At 38.6% G+C, this 21,822-nt stretch overlaps 1 protein-coding gene across 1 annotated transcript in view; it reads left to right on the top strand.

Annotated features, from left to right (window-relative positions):
* Window positions 1-219: 219 nt before the first annotated feature.
* LOC129238101 (netrin-B-like) overlaps window positions 220-21,822 on the top strand; it is a 66,370-nt gene continuing 44,767 nt past the window's right edge. The window contains exon 1 of the mRNA XM_054873140.1: window positions 220-1,968. Within this exon, the coding sequence (XP_054729115.1) occupies window positions 306-1,968 (1,663 nt within the window). The 5' untranslated portion in view covers window positions 220-305. The remainder of the gene's footprint in view (window positions 1,969-21,822) is intronic.

Below are 21,822 nucleotides of genomic sequence, written 5' to 3'. Positions count from 1 at the left end.
TAGCCGGAGGGCCGCTCGTACGAGGCCGTGGTTGCATACAGCACGTGCTGCGGCCGTTGTCGTTGTCGTTGTCACAGCTGCAAAGTGCTTACTTCGCTTGGCTACCTGTCTAGAGAAAAGTGTTGCGTGTTGGCCATAGGCTGCTAACTATAAAGAACAACAACAAATATATATATTGCTAATAGGAAGTGTTGCAAGTGTTAATCGGGCGCGTGTGACTTGAATACGTGAAAATTCGTCTCGTTGAGTTGCATGCAACGCACCTAAACAGAAGTCGGTGAAAAATATTCAGTGAACATTGCGTAATGCGTTCCAGTGTAAACATGTTGACGACAAGAGTACCGCGCACCACCAACAAAGTTCCCTACAGATGCCTCAGCGCACTCAGCGCGCTGTCCACCATTGTCTGCATCTGCATTTGTATGCTTAGCTATGCGTTACACCCAGCTGCGGCCGCTTCCTCCTCCAGCTCTGCGCATTCCAACAGCGATCCCTGCTACTTCGAGGGAAAACCACGCAAGTGTCTGCCCAGCTTTGTGAATGCGGCCTATGGTAATCCCGTGCAGGCATCCAGCATTTGTGGCGCGACCAAGCCCGAGCGTTTCTGCGAAATCAATCGCGACGGTTCGCTTAGGGAGTGTGGCATGTGTGACAATAGTAAGTCCGAAACGCGTTTTCCTGCTAGCGCGCTAACTGATTTGAATAATCCGAACAATGTTACGTGTTGGCGTTCGGCGAGCGTGCCAGTGCCGACTGACTTAGATACTGCGCCACCAGACAATGTTACGCTTACACTATCGCTGGGCAAGAAGTATGAATTGACCTATGTTAGTTTGTCGTTCTGTCCAAAGTCGCCACGTCCGGACTCATTGGCTATTTACAAGAGCTCCGATTTTGGTCAGACTTGGCAGCCCTTTCAATTTTATAGCTCGCAATGTATGAAGTTCTATGGGCGACCGGATCGCGCTAAAATCAGCAAGTTCAATGAGCAGGAAGCGCGTTGCATAGATTCGCATCGCGACGGCACCACTAACCGGTTTGCTTTCAACACACTTGAAGGCCGTCCCTCAGCCAATGACTTAGACGCATCGCTTGTGTTGCAGGATTGGGTTACCGCCACAGATATACGTGTTGTCTTCCACCGGCTCGAACTGCCACGTGAGTTGGTTGTGGCACAAGCAAAGGATGCCGCTAAACCAGATGCGAATAGTTTTAGCGATGAGATGGGCAGCAGTCAGGAAGACGAAGAGGACGAGGAGGAGGAGGAGGAAGACGGCGAGTATGACTACAATCTACAAGGCAACGATAGTACTTACGAAGATGAAGAATATGCGGCTGAGCCCAAGAAACATTTGGAGTTGGATGACGATGATTTAGATCTCGACTATCCCAACGATGGCAACAGCGGCATCAGTATCGTGCCAGAGGTCAAACGCTACAATAGCAAAACCAAATTATCCGCATACGAGAAGCATTACCAAGCTAAATCTGTGCTGGCTGCGGCCGCAGCAGCTGCGGTCGCGAGCACCACAAAAGCAGCCACCACAACAGCGGACAAACATGCGGTTGGCAATGATGGCAAAGCAACGCCCAAACCCAGTGCTAAGGAGCTATTGGCCGTATCGCAACATTATGCTGTCTCCGATTTTGCGGTCGGTGGACGCTGCAAGTGCAATGGACATGCCTCGGAATGTGTGGCAACAGTGGGACCCAATGATGCCCTTCCACATATCTACAATGCAGTAGATGACTTCGATGGCGCTGGTTCTGCAGTGCTCGTACACAATAACAACAACAACAATCATAATAATAACAACAACAAAAACAATGGCAATGTGAATGTCAAGTTGACAATGACGTGCGCCTGCAAGCACAACACAGCCGGACCGGAATGTGAACGTTGTAAGCCGTTCTACTTCGATCGTCCATGGGGACGTGCAACGGACACCGACGCCAATGAATGCAAAAGTAAGTGGAATCTCTCTTTGCACATGCATGCCCATGAATACATTCTTCGATGGCACGGCCAATGGATGCCGATAGTTAGATGAATGGCCTCGCAAGTGTGCCAGGATTTGAGTTTGCGAAGAGTTTTTGTTTTATATACGGGTGTATGTGTGTGTGTGTGTGAACATAATAGAGTTTAGTGCGGTTCAAGTGCTCGCTGGAGTTTGTAGTTGTAGTTGAATTAGGGTGTCTGCTAGTCATGATAGGCAAAAACGGTTTGGTTTGGTCTCGCCAGATTGCTAACTGCGGCGGCAGATTGGCTATGAATTGTTAGAGAGGCAAGTGGGCAAATCGCCGAATAGCAAGGTTGACAAGAGGCAAAATGACTGAGCAAAAATATGGATTCGCTATAGAATGGTTGCTTTAAGTTGGTATACGTACGTTTACTTGTACTAAGGATGAGGCGGCAGATACCAGCCAATGTTTGGGCAAAAGGAAAATGTGAATTTTCGAATATTTATGATGTGCAAATGTGTGGCGCAGCATTGGCGCTGCCCCTCATAGGGTCGTTTGACGCTGATGGAGCTTTAGTTAGTTTTGTGGGTCTCCGTTAATGGCCTGCCGATGGACGAAAAAGTGATTAGCAGACTTCAAAAATCCACACACACACACACACACATACGCATGAGTGACCAAAGCTACACAGGCTGAGAAGAATTCGCTTATAAGCAAATTATTATGGGTGTGTAGGTAGCAGTAGTTCATTGCTTGGGACCTGTCACACGAAAAGCAGTGGGCGACATGTCGATGACACTGGCCATACATGCAACAACTATGTGCCACCACTGACTGCTTGTTGCTCGTGTGCATTCTCTGTTTACAACTGTGCGGAGATCATGTGAAAATATGCAAAATGCATTTAGTATTTTATGCCTTTAGCCTTGTTGCTTGCTCCTGCTGCCCAATGTCGATGCGCTTGTACTGGCCATTGCCAACTGGGACATTGGCAGGTCAGCTTGCGTTATCAGTTTACGTACACTTGTACGAGTGAAATTTTAAAAGCACTTTTATGCGCTTATGTTGGGATTAACATTGGAAATGTAAACCAACTTGTTGACTCAGGAGATTAGAGTGAATTTCGAGAGATTAAATGTTGATTTTGGTTAGTTAGCAAATATTTATGGCTACATAATAATTTTGTGGAATGGCGTAGAGGCAGAGGCATGCGAGCTTTTGTTTTCAAAGATGTTGTAATATGGGACGGAGGCGAGGAATGTAGTCTAATTTTTAAATAAATTTGCTGAAATATTTGCAAAGAGTTTGCATTATTAAATGTTTGCAGCTGAAATGATGCGTTATTGAGCTGGGTGGCCACTATAATTGGGTAGCCAATTGAAACGAGATATCTTATAATTTAAAGTGATTGCTTTCAGACAAAACTCAAGCTAATGGAGAATTTAGTGGTAAAAGAACTATTAATAATATATTGTGTTAGCTGTTAGCCGTGGCTTTCTCTACCTAATTTATTTACTACCTACTTTATTAATAGATTCTTACAGGCTAAGTAAACAAATTTTAAAGTTAGTAAGCAGTAGGCGGCCGCCGTAGCCGAATGGGTTGGTGCGTGGTTACCATTCGAAATTCACAGAGAGATCGTTGGTTCAAATCTCGGTGAAAGCAAAATTAATAAAAACATTTTTCTAATAGCGGTCGCCCCTCCGCATGCCCATGCATGGCAAACCTCCGAGTGTATTTCTGCCATGAAAAAGCTCCTCATAAAAAAAATCTGCCGTTCGGAGTCGGCTTGAAACTGTAGGTCCCTCCATTTGTGGAACAACATCAAGACGCACAACACGAATAGGAGGAGGAGCTCGGCCAAGCACCTAACAGAAGTGTACGCGCCAAATAGTTTTTGTTTTTTTTTAGGCATTAAAAAAAGAAAACAATTTTTGCGCCTAACGAAGATTTTTCTTCACTTCCGAAACAAATATTTTCTTTAACATTAATTCAATCCTTATTTTTCAATACCACAACCTGTTGTGCACCAGCCTACGTGAACCTACTCTCCTGCCAAGCCCAATAACGCGACTTTTAGCTCCTCAGTAATTTCACTGTTACCCACAGATTTTAAAATAATTATTTATTGATCCGAAGTGGTTCTAAAGCAACAAAAAATTAAGCCTGCATGCCCACATTTTTTTTAGAAAAATATCCATTCATCTGAGTTGTTAAACTTCAATCGAATGAAATGCTGCCCAAATTTCTTTGAAAAAATATTTTAGTTTAGTTTTCTTATGTACTGAAATAATCTTCTAGTATAAATAAAAATTTTTGGGAATAATTGAAAAAATTTTCTAAACAAAACTTTACTAAAAAAATGTTACAAATTCTTCATTTGTTTAATTTCTGCCTTCAGATATACAAGTAAGGAATTTAATTTAAAAACATTTTTTTTTTTACTCAGTTTAGCTTTTTAGTAACAAAGTTTTCTTAAGGGGGGAAGCTGGTCTAGAATTTTGAAAAAATCGAAAATTTTTTTTTGTCTTAAAAGATGCTTTAGGGTCTTAGAAATAATATACCAAATGAGGGATGCCAGCAAAAATGTCTAAATGCCCAAATTTTTCATTCGACGGCAGTGCCTCGCAGGTATGCCCCGAACGCTATTTACAACTTTAAACGCGTTTTTCTCGAAATCACTTTTTTTAAACTGGCCGAAGACATAACTCGAACAAATCTTTACCGATTCTTACGAAATTTTGACAATACATTCGAAATACCTTTCTTCGGAGACGTACGTAGGATTTTTTATTTATATTACATAGTTTTTTTTTTAATCAACAATTTTATGTCGTTCTTTATAGTGAAAATTGTAACTTTTTGTTCAAACGTGCACCATTTCGCGAAAAAACAAAATATCGAAAAAATCCTACGTACGTCTCTTTCTGTTGTTATATAGAAACTAAAAAAATTTTATTTTTTGATTCAGGACAAAAATTAAGGAGTTTACGTCTTCGGCAATGGACCCACTAGAAAAAAAAGCGCCTTAGGAGAACTGCTGGACAGCGGCCATTTTGAAATTAATTCAGACGAAAAATTTTGTATTTGTACCATGAAAGCTATATTATTAAACCTATTTCACAGATTTTCGATTGATTCCTTTGTTGAGTCAAAATAAATTCATAAAATATGCCCATTTTTTCCGCTCTAGACCAGCTTCCCCCCTTAAGGCAAACAAAGAAATGTCAAATTTTCCTATAATTCCTGATTCATTTAACTCTTTCGCCCTTAGTTTTGATTTAGGATCATTGTGATAGACCGAAGTCTCATCTCATAGTGATGAATCGATGCACCAAATCTACTTTATCCTTTCCAAAATGCTCTAAATGTTGCTGAGAAAGTGGCATTTCAATGAGTTTTTGCTCCGTTGTTAGCGGATGCGGAATGCGGCACCCATTGCGAACAGCCAAAACTTGAGTTAATATACTGCTTACACTGCCCAATGAGATGCCTAGGGCTTCTACTAAATCTCTTTCAGTCCCTCGATGATTTTCCTATTTCAACGATTTCTGGTACTGTTGCTTTGTTGCCGTTTTTTTACGTCCTTGTCATAGATCGTCTTCAAGGCTTGTACATCCAGCAACTCATCTTTCTGTCACACTAATTGATGGTGAAAAGTCCTTATATACTTTTAACATTCGCTCATAAAATCCCTTTGCTTTTAAACCCTCCAATAATAAAAATTCTATCACTGCTCGATGCTTGATTTTTTCCATTGTAGAAAATACTGTGAAACGCCGATACTAAATGGCTTGTAAACAACTAATTAATTGACTTGATGGATAAAAACGAAACTTCACATACAAAAAAAAAATATATATATGGCTAGGAACAACGCCCTCTCTTAGCGAACCGCAAAGCTGATTGAAAAACCTAGTATTCTGTAAAATATTAGTGATGTACAAAATTATAAATTTTCCGATAGGGTGATTAATTGTGCGCCACCTTGTATACTTCAGTTATTTTCTTGATATTCCACATCGCAAAGCAATGACTGCACTTTCCAGAAGAAATAAAACTTGCAAGTCTTTTCCAAATTATTTCGCTTTCTGGCAGTCGGACTACGCAATTTTTATTTCGAAATTAATTGCCGAAAGTTTGAAAAGAACTTTCACAAATTACCTTTTGCATGTTCGTACAGTAGAGTGAAATATTTCGGCACACAAAATTGTGTTGAGAAAGCACTTGCCTTGCAATGTCCGTCTGTCCCTGCCCTTAAATAAATAAACTTTTTATGCACTTTACCGTTACTCAAGCACTTGTTTTGGCGCTATTGCTATGTTTCCGAAAGACAAAGTGTTGACTGAGCGAAGAACAGCAACCGCAATTTATAAAAAGGAAGAAATATATTAACAACAACAAAAAAAAAACTATTGTACAAGTTCAAAAAGTTTACGATTGTGTTGTTGCTACAAGCAAAATGAAAATTTAAAAAGAAAAAACACAAAAGCACGCGCCTGACGCTGTGCTAACGAAGTGAGCCTGTCACAATACCTCGTATTGTCATTCTGAGTCAAGAAAAAAAAAACACAAAACAACAACAAAAAATTAACTCGTCCTTACGAGTTGAAAACACAATAAAGTGCCGCGAATTCCAGTTGTCCAGGCGTCGAAAGATAATAATGTCCTGCACATCTGTTTTTATGCTATTGCCGCCTTATTTTTTTACACATTTTTTTAATGAACATTTCTTTTTTTTAAAGCCTGCTCACGATTTGTAATAAAACAAACAAACTAGGCATACCGCATGACAGTCAGCTGCTGGCCCAGGTCCAGTCAGCCGCTGCGACTACGAGTGCGTATGTTTGTATGCGCTAGCAAAGGTAGAGATTGCCTGTTTTATGGCCTGCTCCTGAAGCAGCTGACCGACCAACAGAGTGGACATAGTCGGATGTGTGTGGCGAAGAGTCTATTGGGAAATTCGTCGCATTTTTGCAGTTCTCAGTTTTCACTGACGACGCGTTCAAATGTAATTCAGTATGTAATTTCGCAAGTAAGGGTGTGCGTGTGTGTTTGCGCTGCAGAATAGAATGGAAAAAGTGGTAAAAATATTTATGTGCTTGCATGAGGGGTGAATGACATGTAGCATGCCTCGCTGGAAGGAAGAAAGGAAGGAAGGAAGGACGCAGCGTAGTGACGTGGTGGCAAAAAATACAGCAACAGCCGCAGTGCTGACAGCAGCCAAAGAAGATACGTATGTACATATGGCAGCAGCAGCCGCAACTACAGCGGTGCCCTAAGGGATGGCGGCTGCATTGGGCAAAGATTTACTGCCAACCAGGCGCATAGCTGGCCTTCATTTGCTCACTAAAACCCATCAGTTATCCTAGCTGCCACATAATCCTTGTGAAATATTTTGCTGTTATTGTTAGTTCTGCCAGTTTACGAGGCACAGCAGAACAAATAAATGTTAGTGGGCGATTTTTGTCTACTAATTTGAGTTTCTCTTCGGATTTCCATAATCGTACACATATAAATATGATACATACATACAGACGACTTTTGCATACATGGGCTTTTAGTGGTGTTGTATTGTAGTTATTGTTGCTTTTGCTCCTTTCACTTCTTGTATCAGTTGTTGTTGTTGTCTTTATTACATCGCTCTTCCGCTGCTTACCCCCAATTTACATTCATTGAGGGTTTCGTTGTCAACATTTATTGCTGTTGCTGCAATCGACCGGCGCCTGGCGGTGGGCTTTCAGGTTTATCTCGTCCGCTGAGCATCATCATCAACATCCTTCCTCTTCTCACTTAATCTACGCAATTTCGCTTACCGCCATTTACTGTTGGCGTGTTTTTGTGCGTTTGTGCGTTTGTCTTTCCTTTGTAAATAAGAATTTGCAGTCAATCGATTTGCCCACAAATCGGGGGTTGAAAGTGATATGAAGGTGTTAAGTTCTGGGAGTTTGTTTGCTGCAAAATATTTTTAATTAAAGGGCATTTTTAAAATATATACATATTTACATATGCACAAATACGCCACTATATTACAAAATAGTGATTTCCGTCTACCACGAAGAAACATTTTTGCACAAAGGGAACTCACTTGGAAGGTCGGGTGTGAAGGGGGAGGGGCACCACTAAGTGATGTGATGGAGCGCAACTTTCGTCTTTGGCGAGTGAAGCACGCCGGGTCACCCTACTCGCAATCCTATAAAGAAAAACATTTTTTCCAAAAACGTAGAAAATTTAATCTAAAAAATGATACATTTTTATTATTTTCAAATAATAAAACTTTTGAGTCAATTGCGAGGACTCTTAGTAAATACCCTAGTTTATAAGGTAAAAAAAATCATTTTTTTTTTCGTTTTAAGCGATTCCTAATATATTTCAGAATATTCACACAAAGTTACAGAGCCTAATTCTCAATATTTCCGTAGATACAAAGCCAAAGGTAGGCGAGCGTTAGGTAGTTACGCTGTGACCGGACAGCTATAGTAAAAACTTTATCTTCTTTTCTCGACTTTTCATTTTTATGATTTCTTTGAATTGGCGTACATGAATTATAGCTTGTTCCCTTCAGTATTACATTCTCTTCTATTTGAACTAACAAAACAGATAAAAAAATTTTCAAGATTTTTATACCAAGTTGAAGTGATTTTTTTTATAGAAAGGCATTTTTTTCTTTAAAACCTCCAAAAAGTTGAAATTTTGGAATTTCTCTCTCTCTCTCATCTAGAATAAAAAATCATGATAATTAGAAATCCATTTGAATTTTTTGCTTCAGATAATAATTACGAGCTGTACCTTGTACGCCAGTTGGAAACTCCAGCGTTGCAGAGCTCTACTAATTTCTATGTTAAACATTTTTTTCAATTTATTTTAACCAGTACAAAATTTTTTTATACTTTTTAAATGTTCATTTAAAGATAGAAAAAACTTTGCAGTGTTAAATTAATTTTTTTCTTAAAAACAAAAAAAAAGATCGCAAAGAGATGCAATTTTTAGACCTCATAAACCAGGCTCCCGCCTTAACTTAAGCTACGTAAGAGCTTAAAGATATGTACTGAAGCTTACGTATACAGGCTCACGCCTAATAAATAAGAGGCCCACATTTTTCACATGATTTTCTTCACAATTTCTTTGAGCTCGATAACCACTTCTAAGCAAAAGCAGTCACAACCTCCTTTAACACGATTCTTACTCTAAACCTGGTCTGCTGCTCTCCCTCAGCTAAACAATACTTTTAACCCTAGGTGGTACACAAGAACTCCTTCATGTTTAAAGGCAATAGAGAATTGCATAAATTGCGTAAAATAAACATAAAAGGAAAATAGTAAGTTTTCTGATAGGTCACTATTACTTAAATTACCAACTCTCAAAAATTCACATTGGCAATCAGACAGAGTCTAGTCTCCTATTCCAGATATTTTTAAATTTTTCTGCAAGGCGCAAATTTGACTGATAGAATTTGGCAACCTGAAGCAGGGAACCTCTATGTTAAATAGGACCTGATGTTGTACATTTCATGGCAGTCATGTCAGTCAATAGGAATAGTATTAACTACTTCAAAAAAATGTAGTAAGACACACAAGATCTTTTAGATCGAAGTGTCGGCCATTGGGTACACGACAGACACTAAATTATTATTCATTATTACTAACCTTAGACGGCACTTTTGAAGTGAAAACTTCTTTAGAATCGTTGGGCGTGATTTGAGAAAAAGTGAAACGAAAAAAGCGACACTCTTGGCTACGAAGCGTTATATTATATGTTGATATAAACGTAGCGACGAACTAAATAACTTTTAGGCCAGCGCCGACAGCATGGCGCGATAGCCGAGCGGCTAGCAATGTGAGCTTCCGATCCAAAATCCTTGGTTCGAATCACAAGAAAAAATTTTTTTTTATACAGTTATTTTATTTTATTTTGTGATATGTTTATGAGGAGCTTTTTTTTCATGGCAGAAATATACTCGGTGTTTTGCCATTGCCTGCTGAGGGGTGAGCGCTATAAGAAAAATAGTTTTCCTTAATTTTGGTGTTTTCACCGAGATTCGAACTGACGTTCTCTCTGTGAATTCTGAATAGTAGTCACGCACCAACCCTTTCGGCTACGGCGTTTGTTTAAATAAATTGAATAAAGTTTGCTTACTGTTTACACATTTTCCAAAGGTGACGGAGAACCAAAAACAAAAGTCGATTTTCAAATACGAGTGCATATGTGTAATTGTGTTAGAGTTTCGGTCACGCCCCAGCAAAACCTGCGTGCATATGTGTTTGTAACATTCAAAAAAATGTAATTGTGTTAGAGTTTCGGTCACGCAGGTTTTGCTGGGGACGCTCATAATAGCAACCGCGTGTGTATTTTTATATTCGTAAATATTTTCATTTTTAAATATTTACCGCAATTATGCCGAAAAATAATGCAGAAAAGTGTCGTGAATATCGACAGAAAAAAAAATCAATAAATATATTAGCATCACGGAATTCATTCACGAAAATTTAATAAAGTATACACCAGAAGTATCGCGGATACTTAGAAAAGATTACGATAAAGTTCCAATGATTTTAAGTGGCGATTTTAACGTAAATTTTGCATTGTGCACAGCGGTTCCTTTAATTGATTTTCTCAATACAACATACAATTTAAAAATGTGTAACAATCGAACTGAATCGACAACACGATCAAGAACAACAATTGACGCGGTATTTCAAAGATATGTTGACAACATCGAAACCAAAGCATTTGTATCATATTTTAGCTATCATAAGCCACTCGTATCATTTGTTGAGATTGAAAACATTGAGGATGAATAATAATAAAATGAAGAAAATAAAGTATGAACTTTATAGCAATATTATAATGAACCTATAATTATCCCGCTCCTAATGCTGCTTTCGTCTCATTCTCTCTCAGTTTGTTTTACGGAAGGTTTCACTTCTATCGCGTCTTACCGTTAGACTGGTATTTTTTTTATTTTTGGTTCGCTAAAGCCCATCTTCGTCAATTCGATGACGCCTATTTTAATTTAGTTGTATAAAGTTTATCTACTACGTTCTATAAGCTCTTCATCAAGCTAATTCAAATGCACCGATATATTCATTTCAGTCGATATGAAGCAAATGGAAGTTTTTCCTTCATAACAAAAAGTAACACCCGCCATTATTGCATCTCCGCCTTCAACGCGACGGTGGCAGAAGCGCCGAGCAATTCGTGTTTGGTGTCATTTTATTTTTATAACCATTAAGACCCTCTTTTTCTTTTTTATTTCCATATTTATTTTTGAACTTAAACGATCGTGCAAAGGAATATATGAATATGTCTATATATATTTTCTGTCAAAAAAGTACCGTAAATTGTTCAATAAAATGTAAAATAATTGTTCGAAATAGGCTCCATTCTAAGCAATACATAAATGCCAACGATTAGTCCAGTCATTAAAGCCCCTTTTATATACGTTTGAAGAGATCTTCTTCAGCTCCTTCAGCGAATTCTCCTGAATGACCTCTATCGACTGAAAGCGAAAAAGTCATTAGGGGCAAAACCCGGTGAATCCGGTGGTTGTTCGATGATATTTGTCGAGTTTTTAGTCAAAAGAGTGTTCACAGTATAAGCCTTGTGAGACGGCGCGTTATCATACGCAAATTCTCTCTCAAACATTGCATAACTTCCAAATAATATTCTTTATTTACCGTAGAACTGTTCGGAACGAGTGAACGAGTTTGATTCCGAGTGTACAACACCAGGATAATCAAAGAAAACGAGTAGTATAACTTTCACTTTTGATCAACTTTGTCGTGGTTTTTTGGTTTTCGGCACATGTGGATAGCGCCATTCAGCCATCTGGTTGCAAGTTGACTGGTTTATATGTCAAACTCATACACCCATGTCTTATCACCTGTTATGATGCGCTGGTTAAACGTTGGGTCCGCCACCGTCTTCCGATGAATTTTGTGAAAGAAATTCAACTCTCTTGGAACAAGTCGAGCAGCCACGCGTCTCATGCCCAATCGATGGTGTAAAATGTTGCGAATAGATACGTGAGACACACTACAGTCACGAGCTACCTCACTCAAACTTAAAGGATAGTTTTCCAGCATCATTTTCTTGAGTTTGTCGACGTTTTCATCCGTTGAAGACGTTGATGGGCGACCAGATCGGGACAAATTTTCCACGACTTCTCGGCCCTCTGCAAAAGCCCTATACCACTTGTAGACCCGTGATTTTGATAAAGCACACCCGCCATAATCTTTTTGCAACATTTTCAACGATTCGGCACACAAATCCCGTTCAAAATACAAAATTTAAGACAAAATCGTTGTTCGATAGTTTTATCCATAGTGAAAAGCGCAGAGTACACCTACGGTTGACTGATTAAATAATTAAATGCCAAAAATCAGCTTATTGACAGCTCACTCTCAAACTCTGCGACACTATAGAGGACAGTTGTACCATCTATCCAGCAAAACGTATACCTCTGTGTAATGTATATGACACCCTCAAAAAATGATTTTTGACCTTAAGTCCAGATTTTGAGGGCATATCTATGATTTCATGGATACATTTTTTATACCCCGACTACACTCACAACATGCGCTGTGTGACATTTCTAGTCAATTTGCTGCTTAGTATACTTACATAATTCTTGAATTTCAAGCCTTTGTTATTTCTGTGATATTTTCCCAAACGTAGGAGATTTTTACGAAAATACTAATTTAATTTTGTACAAAAAATCTAAGTTTAATTTTGCAGACTTTCCAGTATTTTGAGAGGTTGCGCAGTTTCTTCGTATTTTCTCAAAATCACTTCGAAGACATTTGACTGTAAAGCGTTTCAGGCAGCTGTATTATTTGTTCTATTATTTCATACGCCTAACTCAGGCTCTCCAATTCTCAATAGACCTATGAAATACGAGGGTTGTTTGAAAAGTCCGTGTAAAACTAAAAACCATTTAATTGCTTGAGGCTTCTTTTATGCGTATACACTTCGTCTAACGCTGCTCTAGTTTGTTGATCCCTACCCAATAATAGGATTTGACGAAGTATGAAAAATAGCCAGTCGTTTCTGCAACCCTCCTCGTCTGAATAAATTCTTTTTTCCCATCAACCATTCCTTCAAATTGCGGAACAAATAGGAGACTCCCGAAGGAGCACAAGGAGCCGAGTCTTGCTAATAGCGGGATGTGAAACGCGTTTGGAGTCGGGAGTTGGAGCCATATTATCACTAATTCTGCGACCGCAGCTGCTGCGCCGTGAGCTGGTGCATTGTGGTGATGGAAAAGTAATCATTCGACTTCCTCGATTCAAACGAATGGCAAACACAAAGAAATGGACTAATTTGTCTGAAACTTGGTGTGTGTTGTTGCAATAAATGCTACTAATTAAACATAACCTCGATATCCGCTAGTAGTGACATCTCTCTGACTTCGCACGGCCTTTTCAACCATCCGCCTCACGAAAGAGCAATAAATAAAACAGTAAAGGAGCTCACTCTGAAGTTCACACTAACTACCCGCACTCATGAACAGCAACCGGCACCACATCTCCCAAAGTTGAATACAAAGTTTAATAGTATTTACATTGGAGTTCCAATGGTAGGATTGGATCGAGGGGAAAATCTGCTCCTGTAGTAAGCTCCTGTAAAGAGGAGATCAAATCTCTTGGCTGTGCAACATTTCTCTGATCTGGGTTCCAGTACAAAGGAACATAGAGTGAAATGAGGGCTTGCCAGGAAGTGGACTAAATTGGCCTCAGAGACCTCCTACCCGGTCATCGGCTCCCACTTGACAGTTGTTAAAGGGGAACTGTACAAATTATTTTTTAGCAAAGTGCAGAAAAGATGGAGCTCCATTTCTTCATGTGCTATTTCGAAAACCCTTTAACCTTAATACGATATGCGAAGTACTAAGAAAGTCCTATGGACTCCTCGCCATTCAATTTTCAAACTCGAAGCTATGTTTACCGATTACTGGACGATCAGCACACACGCGAAAAAGCTAGGGTTATCATTTAAACACCATTGCAGAAGCTGGGGGACCTTTCAGAGAAGGAGACTGTTCAGTACTTTCTAAGGTCACTGGGTGCTCCTTTCTTCCACAGCCTGGGGCAGTGCGCCAACCTAAATACCATCAATCTTCTCCATTATATCAACAGCTCTGGCTGGGTTTAGATATCTGCCTGTTGGAGGTCTGATAATGGTATCTAAATGGCGCTTCAGTGCTACTTGGGGAGTGGCAGACTCGCAACCATTTCAACTACCTACCTACCTACCAATGCTATTGTGAGATGAGCTTCTATATGCTCAATCTATGTGGACTAAATATGTACCGGTTATAGGTGACTCTGTTTGTTCAAATGGTTGCCATTTGATAGTCTTTTAGTTAACAAAAATTAGGGGTTTTGAAAAGGGCCTATATAATTTAAAATGTTTCTACCTTTAGAAAAGGAATGATTACGTAAGAAACGCCATGGTGTCTTCTAAGAAGTTGTGTGCTATCAATAGGAGATTGATTACCTCCTTGTCGTTATGTGTTACAAAAGTAAACGCACAGTTAAAACTCAGACTAGCTGGTGAGTTACTAACGTGAAATGTCATTCATAAAATATTATGCATAAACAACAATAAAAGAAATGTATCAGTGATTTATTCGTAATATTTAACAAGCTACGTTTTACGCTTCCCACGCATATTTAGGTACTGAAAAAGCATCGGCACCGACACTCATCAAATAAATAATTAGAATACACTTACAATACATTCAAGAAGAATCTACATTTAGCAAATATTTGCCTTCTAGTTCGTTGAGTATTTAATACACTGTTTTTGAGTCCATAAATATAAGTCAACTGTGTACTTCAAAAAAAAAAAAAAAACAAAAAAACAAAAAAAAAGAAAAGACAGGAAAAAATATTCCATTCAATACCTCTTGTATTTAGAAACACTCTGCGCCTCCTGTGCTCACTTTATTACCAGTGCAGCACACGGGACAACCCTCAATGTTTTCATTTCCAATTCATTGGCTCGCACATTAATATCTCGAAACGGAGGCAAAGGCGGTCTGGTATTCGCAAACGATTTGTTGCCAGCTCAATTTTCCATTGTCACTGCGGCGGTGGCGGCGGCTAGTGAACTCTCACCCTCACTCACACGAGTGGCAGCTACACATGCATACTTACACATGTATCCGCATACATACATATACACATACACAGGGGCCACTATGGCAACTAGAGTCTGGGGCAAGGGCAAGGACAGAGATGAATGTGCGGCGCGACACCAACTTCAAGTGTAATTTGTGGCATCTGTTTGTCTTTTGAATTGAATTTCGGGTTGGTTGCACGCCAACTCGCCCTCGCAACATATACATACATACACACACATACAATGACTGCAGCGAATGCCAGCTGTTGCTGCTGCTATTGTGGCGCGGCGGAACTGTTGAGTCTGTGCTTCGCGCCGCAATGACAATGAGGAGACTGCTGCTGTTGGCGCGCACTGCGACATTGAATTCCGTGCATACTCGGGAGTCTCGAATGGAGTTGAATTCAATTGAGTCCGGCTTGTCAACACACTGAATATCTACATATTCACAAGCATGCACTCAAATTCGTATGTGCGTATGTATGTATATTTGTATGTATATGTGCATAAAGTTGTTTTCAGGAATTGTATTGCAAATATCATTTTTGTCTTGTCCGAAAGTGCTAATGCAGTCCAGCTGCTACGATCGTCCAGAGTTGGGAAAATAGTTGACTTTCTGTATTGCCAGCTTACTCTTTCAGTTATTTGCATGACTCGACTCATTCGTGCCGCTTGTCGCTGATTCCCGTTTGTGGCACGTTCATGTTGTTGGCTGTCGCGCTAAATCGCGTTGATTGCAATTGTTTGAATTGTCTAAAATGCTGGCAGCTGCAGTTAATTTTCATTGGCATTTCACTAATGTCACTTATTTTACTTAGCACACGTACACACAAATACATACATATCCATATGTACGTGTGAAATATAGCTTTAGATAGCGAGCGTATGCCGGTTGTCCTTACTTTGCGGGCATTTCGAACCAATGGTCCAACCACTTGGCTACTGGCATTCTACATATCGCGTGAGTGTTAGTGAGTGACGCGCTGTAATCTGTGCTGGCAATGAAATGCAGTAATTATTGTAAATAGTAATTGACGTGATTGCGAGAAATATGTTGTAAAATATAACGGCAAATTCTCGAATTAGACAGCTGAGTGGTTGGGTAAATAATGCGAAACGGAGGGAGAAACGGATGCGAGCGCTTAGAAGGCACAAATTTGAATGAGGATTGACTTGATGTTCATCTTGACAAATACATATAAACATATACACATACGCTGTTAATCATATTGAATTGCCTTAATGGGCACTCTAAAATTTTCGATTAAAATGTAAAGGGGTTTGAAATATAAAGTTCGCAACCAAACGACAGCAATTCGACATTTTGACTATTTTTCTTTGAATTTTGAATGTTGATTTTTTTACAAAAGTGTAGCTCATTGTTTAACAAATGCTAACCTAACCACTATTAATTCGAATGTCTAAGAGTTTTCCCATATTAGTTTCGGGAAGAAGAAATCCATTATTTGCTGACGGCTGTAGTCAGGGCCGTAGAGCGCATATCCGGGCCCCGGGGGAAAATTGCAAGTGCGGGCCATTTCCAATTATGTCTAATTCATACAATTCGAATTACTCTCGAGTCCGGGCCCCTCTGAGAATTCCGGGCCCGGGGTAAAAAGTCCCCGATCCCCGCCCCCAATCTCGTCAGGCCTGGGTGTAGTGATCGGCATCCTGCAAAGTGTCGATCAAACAATTTAAATTTTATGTTCGTTGCCAAGGTGACATTTCACACTAAAAAAATTATTTTGCTGTCTTTGTTTATTCCATTCAATTGTGAGGTACAGGGTGTTAACAATGGAAGTCAAGAACGGGTTCAGTGCATTTTACAGTTTTTCTATACTTCTATACTAATATTATAAAGAGGAAAACTTTGTTTGTTTGTTTGTTTGGTTGTAATGAATAGGCTCAAAAACTACTGGACCGATTTTAAAAATTCTTTCACCATTCGAAAGCTACATCATCCACGAGTAACATGGATTATATTTTATTTTGGAAATAGAGCTCGAGATATAGGTCAAAACGTGGACCCGGGTAACCTTCGGATGTGTATCTATACTAATATTATAAAGAGGAAAACTTTGTTTGTTCGGTTGTAATGAATAGGCTCAAAAACTACTGGACCGATTTTAAAAATTCTTTCACCATTCGAAAGCTACATTATCAACGAGTAACATAGATTTTATTTTATTTTGGAAAAAATAGGGTTCCGTAAGATATTTGGATTTTTCGGACACAAACTGAAAAAAATCTTATATTATATATAAAATAAAGTCAACTTTTTGTGGGTGTTCGCTAACCGGCCGTGTCTTTGCACCGAATTAAACCAAACTTACACACATTGTTAAGAAGGTATTGAAGATGATTTCCGTATAGGTTGGATACCTATTGGTGGATAGGGTTTGAGATATAGGTCAAAACATGGACCCGGGTAACCTTCGGACGTGTATGTACAATATGGGTATCAAATGGAAGCTGTTGGTGAATGCTTTAGTTCAGAGTACTTTTCATGCCGCTCCGTGACTAGGGTCTCGAGGTAGAGAACAAAACGTGGACCCTAGAATGTGTTTGTACAATATGGATATTAAATTGAAGCTGTTGGTGAATGCTTTAGTACAGGGTATTTTTCATGCCGATTCGTGACTGGGGTCTCGAGATATAGGTCAAAACGTGGACCCGGGTAACCTTTGGTTGTGTATGTATAATATGGGTATCAAATGGAAGCTGTTGATAAGTGCTTTAATACGGGGTAATTTGATGACTAGGGTCTCGAAATATATGCCAAAACGTGGACCCGCCGTGTCTTTGCACCGAATTAAACCAAACTTACGCACATTGTTAAGTAAGTATTGAAAATGGGTTTCGTAAAGTTTGGTTGTAATTCGGAGCACTGGCAACGTGTACAGCGTTCTTTTGAACCAGCCATAATGTCGCTTACTTTTTTAACGCTTGGGGCGGAACTGAACTGTCAAATTGACAGTGTGAGTTACAATGTGTCAATATTTCTTTCTGATTTGGATGCCATAAGGAAAAAACGTAAGTGCAACATGTAAAAATTGTTTGTGAATTTTTTTGGATTGGATTTTGGAACAGTGAATAACTTCTTACGAAATTTGAGAATTTAATGTGAAATCCGAATGAAATTATGTGTGAATGAAATTTTTGTCGTTTTTTTTTTGAAAACAATAAATGGATAATGGTTAAAAAAGCTCCAATGCTTAATAAAACATATAAATTGAAACAAAAAATTCATGGATGATCAGGAAAAAAGACGATTGTTTCTTAGTTATTCATATGCCTTGATTTGAAATTTAAAAACAATCTTCTTTTTTCCTGATTTTCAATTTATATTTTATATTTACTCAAAAACAAAAAGAAAAACAAAAAATATTGTTTATGCCAAAGCGCTTGAATAAAGAATAAAGAAATAAATAATATGGAAACCATATATTTTTTGTTCTAAACCATATCTATTCTATTTTAGTGTGCCCAGCGAAGGGGGCCGGGTTTGCTAGTCTTTGGTAAAGACGAAAATGTAAGCCAAGCAGCTGATATATTGATTGGGGTTTATGGTGCCGATACTGTAGCAGCTAATTACGTGCACATTTCGGCGCCACACCTCCATCCGATGGTCGAAATTTTCGATGACGCTGAGGCATATTTGAGGTTCTATGCCGTTAATGTGCCGAATTATCTCATTCTTTAGCTTTTGAATTGTTGCTGGCTTATCGACATACACTTTTCTTTCAAATAACCCCAAAGAAAGAAGTCCAACGGTGTTGTTGACGCTTAGGTGTGGTCCACATTCAACATCGGCCCTTGAAATTTTACCACCCTTTACATGAACTTATGTAATATATATTACAAATTTAAATTTGAATAAAAAGTTTTTTTCCTTTTCTTTTAATTATTTTTAGGTCAAAAAAAAAAGAAATAAAAATTGCATGTCAAAATTTTCAAAATTTATTATGTTCCAAATTAATGAACATTTTTATAATTTTTTCGGTATACATATGTACTTCATCCTAAAAAACAGGAAGCATTTTTTTAAGCATATTACAACCTAAAATTTAAAAAAATGTTATAAATATATTTCAAATTAAAATTAAAAAATGTTTTTTGTAGATTAAAAAGAATTCAAAAATTTAAAGATTCCATATCAAAATTTAATAAATCCCAAAATATTGACCTAAAATGAACTAATGAACTAAAAACAAAATTCTTAAAGGAACTCAACCTGTCACTTTAAAAATTCTATATCAAAATTTAACAAATTCCAAAGTAAATTTTTTTTTTTAATTTTTAAACGAATTTCTGACAATTTCCAAAATACTTGAATTTCTTGGTATGGAATCACTCAATAATTACTCTGGGCGTGAATATCAGCTTTTTGGCATCGCCCAATTTTGCTACTTGGGAACTCCTCCTCCAATATGTGTCTTGATGTTGCATCTCAAATTTACAGTTCTAAGCTGACTCCGAACGGCAGATATTTTTTTTATCCGGATTTTTTTTTTTGGAAAAAATACAACACTCGGAGGTTTGCGGCTACCGGCCGAGGGGCGACCGCTATTAGAAAAATCATTTTTACTATCGTTTGTGACTCATGCACGGAGTTATGGTAGTCATGCACCAACTCATTCGGCTACGGCGGTCGTAGTTTTATTTTCATAGTTTTTCTTAATTTCTAAATAAAATTAAGGGTTTGATGAAATTTTAGGGTTAAAATAAGAAATATTTTTTGGTAAAAAATATTAAAAAATATATCTCCCAAAGGTTGATGATGCCTGATGATGATTTTGCTAATATTCAACTTAATATTTTTGTCTAAAGAACACACAAAAAAATCAAAAAAATCTGTCAAAATATGTTAAAAGGCGGGTTAGCGGTAGATCGAGCTGAATATACGGGTTGTCAACTATTCATAATTAATAATTTTGTCCCAGACATCGAAGATGTTCCATCTTTTGTATTTACGATACAAATACCCTTTTAATTTTTGAATTTTAATAAAACCAGTGCGGAGAGTTGGACTATAATTTTATTTAGCAAAAATGGACAGCCTGATGTCCACTTTCAAAAATTCCCTATGTTATGGATGTTTTGTTGCAAAAATGCTGTGTGATAGTGTAATTTACTCCGCTCGAATTTTCAAATTTCTTCTTTTTCGCACTCGCCATGTTCCCTTAGTTGGGATCGGCCCTTCTCGTACTCAATCTCCAGATGCCTGGGTACTGGGTTGCCCCTTCTTTGACTTCGCTTCGCTGCATACCGTTTTTAGTAGTGTTTAGCCAGGGCTTAAAGGATCGGGAGCGGCTGTGTTACCAATTTCTTTGTTGCGTGCTCTTCTGGTCTTCTTATAATGTGCCCAAATCAGCGCATACGATCAATTTCTCTGATCTTGGAGCCACCTGACTCGACTCGAATTTTCACACAATTTTCTACACTTCAAACTCCTTTGAAAATAAACAGATTCAATAATGTTGCAAATATAATTCCATCTCAATTGAATGGAATGCACAGACGTCGCCCAACCCCAACGTTCGCACAAATAAGCAAATTTACAATTTGTGATATCAGACTGGTTTAAATCCACAAATCGATTGCAGCGAAGCCAATTTGCTTAGATTATTTGATTAGGCCAACTGAATAGTGCGTGTGTGTGTGTGTGTGAGAAAGAGAAAGGAATCCATAAATCTTCAATGAACTATTTAGAAAATGACATTTGAATGGTATTTAAATGGGTGACAAATCGTAGCAAATAATTTAAATAAATACTTACAGCACATCGAAGTAGAAAAATGTTCAAATGAACAATTTTTGAGTCTCAAAAAAACAAAAAAAAAACACAAAAAAAAAATTGACGAAAAACGTTTTGTAGTATAATTTCGCCCTCCGGCGGGGCATTACGGGACATTCTAAGTTCTTATTTCTTCAAAAGCAGAGGAGCATATAGAGACAGATCCTGCTGAATCTGTTCACGGAAGGCTTCTCGTTACATATAAGTGTTATTGGTGAACTATTCTGTGAGAAGTTCCACATCAAGCTTAAATTCAAGCTACCGGGCGCCTTTTTTTTTTTGTCGGGTCATACTAGCAAGCTCAGCACTCAGACAGCATTAAGTGCATTGTACTCCACTCGGGTTCCCTTTTTAATTTTCTCTAAATCTACCTGATCTCCGAAGAAATCTGAGTAGATCTTGTGGTGCTAACCAGCCAAGATGGTCGCTTCTTAAAATAGCAGGACCAAATATCTCAAGCCTGATTCGAGTGAAAGCCGGACATTAGCAAAGAAAGTGATCCGCCGTCTCATTCTCCTCTTCAAATACTGGACATAGTGCACTGTCTGACATGCCTACCTTTTCCATGTGCTTCACCCAAAGAAAGTGGTAGGTCATCAGTCCAACCAGCTGACAGGCCACATCAGACATGAGAGGCCCCATCAGTTTTGTCCATCTGCAGCCTCTCTCAGTCTGCCAAGCTCGCTTGTGGGTTAAAGTAACCCGTTTGCTAGCCGCGTCTGTGATGGCTGCAGAAGGAAGTGGCAGAATGGTTGATAGGTTACTTATTTGCGTAACTGCAGTGAAGTTAACATTTACTTCGACAGCCAAGCGGCAATTAGGGCACTGAGCCATTGCTGGTGAGCTTGAAATTAGTCTGAGAATGCTTAAGTTCCTTTCCACAGCATCTGAGTACTTCAATGTTTAACTCAATTCGATACTTGGTCACAGAGACATTG

The sequence above is a fragment of the Anastrepha obliqua genome, chromosome 2 (genome assembly GCF_027943255.1).
Source record: "Anastrepha obliqua isolate idAnaObli1 chromosome 2, idAnaObli1_1.0, whole genome shotgun sequence".
Classification (NCBI taxonomy): Eukaryota; Metazoa; Arthropoda; class Insecta; order Diptera; family Tephritidae; genus Anastrepha; species Anastrepha obliqua.
The sequence above is the reverse complement of the archived record's forward strand: the minus strand, read 5'-3'. Positions and strand labels throughout refer to the sequence as shown.